This window comes from Lepidochelys kempii, chromosome 7, assembly GCF_965140285.1.
Source record: "Lepidochelys kempii isolate rLepKem1 chromosome 7, rLepKem1.hap1, whole genome shotgun sequence".
In the NCBI taxonomy this organism is placed as follows: domain Eukaryota; kingdom Metazoa; phylum Chordata; order Testudines; family Cheloniidae; genus Lepidochelys; species Lepidochelys kempii.
The window spans coordinates 32,630,032-32,636,536 of record NC_136386.1 but is presented as its reverse complement, the minus strand read 5'-3'; the positions used below and the strand labels follow the sequence as shown (position 1 = coordinate 32,636,536).

The window sequence follows — 6,505 nt, the reverse complement described above, 5'->3', positions numbered from 1 at the left end:
TTAAACTGGGGGGATGCATTTAGTGGGATCCCGCGGGGGTCTGCCTGGCTTGGGCATGGTACTATTCATTATTTTCATTAATGACTTGGATAATGGAATAGAGAGTTTGCTTATGACACCAAGCTGTGGGGGGTGCGAGCACTTTGGAGGACAGGATTAGAATTCAAAACAACCTTGATAAATTGGAGAACTGGGCTAAAATCAACAAGATGAAAATAAGACAAAAGTGTAAAGTATTACACTCAGGAAGAAAAATCAAATGCAGAACTATAAAATGGGGAATGACTGGCTAGACAGTCGAGCTGCTGGAAAGGATCGTGGGTGAGCATGGATCGCAACTTGAATGTGATTCAACTGTGAAAAAGGCTAATATTCTGGGGTGTATTTATGGGAGTTCCATATGTAAGACATAGGAGATAACTGTCTGGCTTTACTCAGCACTGGTCAGGCCTCAGCTGGTGTTTTTGAGAATGGGTTGGACAAACACCTGTCAGGGATGCACTGCGTTTACTTGGTCGTGCTCAGTGGACCAGTACTACAGTAGTAGCGCCTAGAGGCCCACAATGAGATTGGGGCCCCACCATGCTGCACAGGGTGAGGGGAACCGAGGCACTGAGAAAGGAAGGAACTTGCCCAAACAGCAGGTCAGTGGCAGACCCAGGAGTCCTGACTTGCAGCCCAGGACCCTCACCACCAAACCAGGCTGTCTCTTGAAAAATAGCTTGAAGTATTAGGGTGCTGCAGCCCCTCACCTCTCAGTGGGGTGACGCTGAGGGTTTTGGCAAGGGAGGCCTGTCCCTCCTCGGCCAGGTCTGGCTGCTTGGGGTCTCTTACCTCCGTCAGCATGTCAGTGCCTGTGAACAGGCCCTGTGGGGAGGTGAAGGAGTCATCAGAGATGGAGCTGCCCGATTTACGCTTCGCTGCAAGGGGACAGAGAGCTGTAGTCACTGGCTGGTGCAAACCTTCCCAGCTACTGCACAGGGAATCTGGGACCACCACCAGCTTGGGTCCTAAATCCTGAGCACAGCCAGGGATAGAACCGAGGAGTCCTGACTCCCAGCCCCCTACCCTGCTAGAACCACTAGACCCTACTCCCCTCCCAGAGCTGGGAATAGAACCCAGGAGTTCTAGTTCCCATGTCTCCCACCCTAACCACTAGGAATCCTTGTCCTGTTCTAACAGGCTCAGGGTCCCATTGGAATTCTGGGTCCTTTCATGTGGCCTCAGGGATTTGGGGTGCATGGGGAGGCAGTGATCCCCAGGGGTGAGAACAGAGAAGCACAGCTAATCTCACAGGACTGGCTGTCCCCTGGGGGAGTAATTCCACCCTGGGCCAGACAGGACCTGAGGGGTGTCTCCCTCCCTGATTCACTTCCCCTCCAGTCGTGGGATTCCTTTACCAGATGCAGAGTCCCCCAGGGCGGTGTCGCTGCCCGAGGACGATGGGGGCCGGGTCTTGGGGAAGCTGCGCCGACGTAGCTTGTCCTGTGACTCCCGTCTTTTCTCTTCCTGTGCCTGCGAGACACAATCAGCGTAGGGCTGGCAGCCCGGAAAGGGGAAGCACAGAGGCGGGGGGAGCCCAGCTCAGCGTGGGGACATCTGCAGGAGAGCACAGGCAGGGGGTGCTCACCAGGTAACCCCTCCCCCACTCTCACTGTTTGCTTATGTTCCTTCAAAGGGTGACACCGCCAAGCCAAGGGTGGCTTGTTACATCGTGTTGCCAAAGGCCCACCAGAGACAGTCTGTCACTGTAGGGTCACCAAAGGCTCACTGCAGGGGCAAGTTTGTTATTGTACAGTTGTTCCAGCTCACCCAGGCGGGCTTGTTATTGTAGGGTCTCTTGCGATCATGAGGGCTAGATTTTGGTAAACACCACCCTGGCAGAAGATCCTGCCCTCTCGGCAAACCCAGCAGTGGTTGCAGCCCCCCCTCCCCCCGCCCTGGGCAGCATCTCACTGGTCAGGTCGCCCCCTGTGCTCACTGTGGGCAGGTCCTGCAGCCGGTGCTGCCCATCACCCGGCCCCACGTGCACCAGGTGGTTGAAGTTGGTTGGGCCGGAAATGAGTTTTGACCTCACACTGGGGTCGCGCATCATCTCCCTGCAGGGGGAACAGAGAGGAGCAGTGAATAGCTGGAGCGTGCCCTGACCGTGGGCTCTGCAACACCAGCAGAGGGGCATGCTTAGACAGACAGACATGGGGGGGGGGAAGGGGAGCATGCTTAGACAGACAGACACAGTGGGGGAACACACACAGACACAGGATTCAGTGCCCCAGATCGCAGCACCCAGTGTGAGGAGCTGGGCCCAGCCTGGCTGGACAGGAGCCACCACTGCAGGGCAAGTGTGGGGCAGGCTCTCCAGCCGTGTGAACATTCATGTTGTACGTCTCCGTTTGTCACCTGCGTAATGTGCTCGGAAAGGCACCACACATACACCTGATGGCAGTCACTCCCCCCGCCCCCCATTAGCTCTGCCACTGGACGTAAGGTGCCGGCCATGGGTTCAGAGGACCTCACTTCAGTTCCTGGCTCTGCCACAGACTTCCCGTGTGACCTTGCCCAAGTCACTGTTCCCTTCCTGTGCCTCATTTTCCCCCACCCCGTAACATGGTGAGAACCATCTACTTGTCTGCTCAGCCAGTGAGCCCTTCAGGGCAGGGACTGTCTGCATTGTGCCAGGCAGGATGAGTTGTAGGCCTGGAGGTACTACTGTAATAGTACTAACACCACAGTGGGACCCTCACCTGGGCTCGGGGCTCTAGGCACGACTGTGATCCGTACAGTATTCCCATGACTACAGACAGCATGTGCACCATGCTAGTTAGGATGGAATGACAAGTCTCTGTGGCCCTCCAGGCTTCCGGGTGAGGACAGGATGGTAGTGCAGGACACACACACCTCCCCCCAGCCCTGGCCTCACCTCCTCTGCTGCTGCCGCTCCTCTGCTGATATACGGAAGGAGAATTTCCGCTTGTTCTTGGTCCTCACCAGCTGCCGCCGGGTGTTGTCTGTGGTCTCGGGAACACTGAATTCATCCTGGTCTGGAGCAGAGGGGCGGAATGAGGTTGCGAAGATGGGTCTACTTGCAGTTACACCATTCAGCCACTAGGTGCCTGCGTCTCCTGGGCTAGTGGTTTGCGGCACTGGAGCGGGAGTTAGGAGTCCTGGGTTCTATTCCCGACTCTGCCATTGACCTGGGGCAAACCCCTTCCATCCTGTGCGCCTCTGTTTCCCGTCCCAGCTATGTCCATTCAGACTGTGAGCCCTTCCGGACAGGGACTGTCTCTCACTGTGCAGCGCTTGGCACAATCTTGGGCAGTGCCATGAGGCACTATTGTAATATTAGCAATGGGACCCCAATCTCAGCTTGGACCACTAGGCTCTACCATAAAGCTACTAATAATGGAGAGCACATAATGGGGGCCCTCATCTCTCTTTGGTGCCTCTAGATCAGTGGTCCCCAAACTGTGGGGCACACCCCGCTAGGAGAGTGCAGAGGAACATTTGGGAGGGTGTGCAGCGGGCCCGGGCCAGCGCAATGAGGGAGCGCCACCCAGTCCCACTCTGCCCCCAGCTCCCGTTCTTGCCTCAGTCCCTGACTGCGGTTCCCGGGAAGGTGGGGGAGATTATATTTGGGGTAAGGGGGAGCACAACTTAAAAAGTTTGGCGACCACTGCTCTAGGTGCTACCGTAATACTCTTAATAATGTACACAGGATCCTAATGAGGCCTCTAGGAGCTACCGTAATACTGCTACCATAATGTTACTAGTATTTGCTGCATGGAGTTCGAGCTGGCAGTACGATTATTAGTCCAGGTGCACTGCCAGAACCAGAACTGACTCATGAGCCCACATCTCTGACAGCAGCCAGTGTCTGTAGCTGCTACGCTGGTATCAATCCAGGTAACTCCATTGACTTCCATGGCTCTAGTCCACACTGCGGTCAGTGTAAATGAGATCGGGGCTGAGCCCCCCCGCCAGTGTTCTGACTGCGCGGCCTGGAGCAGGACGGGGTGGATGGTTACCTGCAGACTTGTTCCTGAGATAGGTCAGGCGCACCTTCTCGCTGCCGTAGGTGCAGAGGGAGCCCTCGCAGTTCAGGGACCGCACCTGAGTAAGAGAATAAGAGTCATTCCCAGAAGGCTGCTGTTCCCAAGGAGCTGCTGCAGGGGCAGGTCATCGCAACCCCCTACGCTGTGAGATCTCAAACAGTGAGATGGTGGCGGAGCCGAAAAGAGAACCCAGGTGTCCAGGCTCCCAGCACAACCCTTTTCCAATCACTAGACCCCATTCCTCTCTCATCACTGGAAATATAAACCAGGAGCCCTGACTGCCAGGCCCTCGCTGCTCTAACCATTAGAAGCTGCTCCTCTCACAGAACTGTGAATGGAACCCAGGAGTCCTGGCTCCCAGCCCCATTAAATGGGCCATTAAAATAAGAACAAACCAATAAAAGCTTTGCTGCGCTTTATTGGCCTACCCGCCCCCACATTCACCCCCAGACTTGGCTAAATCCTGGGTCCCGGGGCTTGTTTCCCCCCCAAAGCCTCACCTTCTTCAGAGGGACTGTCTGTATCCATTCAGCCTTCCGCACATCAAACACATCCAGGGCGTTCTCACTGAACACACTCAGGTAGGGGGCACTGTAGCCTAGGAGTTGAGAGACCAAAGGCATTTTAAACTCGTGTGCAAATCCCAGCCAGTACAGCTGTTGGTTCCTTTGGGTGCCCACTAGAGGGCAGCTGGTGTTGGCCTGTCAAAGACAGGATACTGAGCTAGAAGGTAGGTCTGATTCGGGGCAGCAGAGAGGTCGTGGTGCGGTGATACTGGGCTAGATACGGGTGTGATCCAGTGGGTCTGTGGCGATACTAGTCTAGAGGGTCCCACAGGTGTGATCCAGGGTGGCAGGCGAGTGGAGGGGGAAGCTACCAGGCTAGATGGCCTTGGGTGTGATCTGGCGCAGCCGGTTCTGGTGATGGGGCATTTGCTGCCCCCTGCTGGAGAGAACAGAGCTCTCCTCTGCTCCATGCATGCAGCATTTCTGAGAGCAGGAATCGCCCGCATCTGCCCTTGCCTGCCCCCAACCTCCCTCGACCCCACAGACCCGCCACTCACAGCAGCTCAGGGGGGTCGCCGGCCACATCAGCTCCTGCTGCCGTGTCCTCCGGCCCTGCCCATCCACGTAGAGCCCCAGCCCACTGAAGCACAAGATCAGCTCACTGAGGCTGACCTCCACGGCCCGCAGGGCCTCCATCTGGGCCACGGCCACTCCACGGGGGTCCTCGGGGTGGGGCAGGTGGATGGGCGCCCCCTCGTTCAGCAGGGGGTAGAGGGAGAAGCCCGAGGGGTGGCCTATGCAGAGCCGGTCGCCCATGATGTCCAAGCACTGCACGTAGCCCTGGGCCTGGATCTCCTTGATGCGCCGGGAGTGGGGCCGGGAGGGGGTGAGCTGGTAGCACTGCACCTGGCGCTTGGAGGCCACGCACAGCACAGAGGTGGTTCCCCGGCAGATCAGCCCCGACACCATGGTCTGGCAGTTCTTGGTCTCGGCGATCTTGGTCCCCGGGGACTCTGGCGTCTCCAGCTCGACCCAGGAGAAGAGGCGCACGCTGTGGTTCTTGCCGCACAGGACCGAGAGCACCTGGGCCTTGGGGGAGATCAGGAGCAGCTGGACCCGCCGGCAGTCGCCCAGCTGGAGCACCTCTGCAAACCGAGACAGACAAAGGATGAGAGTCAGAGATGTACAGTCACAGGGGGGCTGCATTGCCAGAGTGCTATGGAGACTGCACTGGGAAGGGAAATACTTAGCTCAGCTACTCACCTGGAGCAACCTCTGATTAAATCCAGAGTAGCTCAAGGAGTCACACTGGTTTGTAACCGATATTAGACTCTGGCTCGGAAGAGTTACAAACAGGTGTAAACCCAGAGTGACCCTGATTAACAAAATGAGCTACTACTCTGCCTTTGCAGTGGTTTGTAACCTAGATCAGAATCTGGCTCGGTGGACTTCTGTTGTTACAAACTGGTGTAAATCTGGAGTGACTCCATGAGCAACCAGAGACCAGAACTTGGCTAGGTGGACTTGTATTGGATTTATGTATAATGTCAGGGTGTGACCCGATGGCTCCAAATGAAGTCAGCATATGACTGACTTCTGTGGAATTAATCTTGATTTACACCAGCATTTAAGGTCAAACCAGCATCTGGCTTAATTACCTAGAATGAATTACTCCAGCTTTACTCCAGTGTGTTACTGAAATCAGAATACACCCCAGTGATTTCAGTGGAGCTACTCCAGATTTACACCAGGTTTGTGACCAAGGCTGGAATATGGCTCAACAACTTGACTGCAGCTACTTCAGACAGCGTGTAACCATGGCCAGAATGCAGTTCTGAGCCCAGTGAAGTCAATGGAGTCACTCCTGATTTATACCAATGTGTAACAGAGACCAGCTCTGTTTTAATTATCTCAAAATGAACTGCTCCAGACTTAAACCGTAGGTCA

General features: G+C 55.7%; 1 protein-coding gene across 4 annotated transcripts in view; it reads right to left on the bottom strand.

Moving 5' to 3' along the window:
* The window catches only part of CDC42BPG (CDC42 binding protein kinase gamma), a 65,146-nt gene that overhangs the window by 3,722 nt on the left and 54,919 nt on the right, over positions 1-6,505 (bottom strand). For 2 of the 4 annotated variants that reach the window (XM_073351939.2, XM_073351940.2), the window contains 7 exons: positions 5,116-5,703; positions 4,553-4,650; positions 4,026-4,110; positions 2,921-3,041; positions 1,982-2,099; positions 1,401-1,515; positions 835-920 (listed from right to left, as the gene is read on the bottom strand). In XM_073351939.2, coding sequence (XP_073208040.2) covers positions 835-920; positions 1,401-1,515; positions 1,982-2,099; positions 2,921-3,041; positions 4,026-4,110; positions 4,553-4,650; positions 5,116-5,703 — 1,211 coding nt within the window. Of the gene's footprint in view, positions 1-834; positions 921-1,400; positions 1,516-1,981; positions 2,100-2,920; positions 3,042-4,025; positions 4,111-4,552; positions 4,651-5,115; positions 5,704-6,505 lie in introns of those variants that run through there. The other 2 variants (XM_073351941.2, XM_073351943.1) reach the window with 2 other exon arrangements.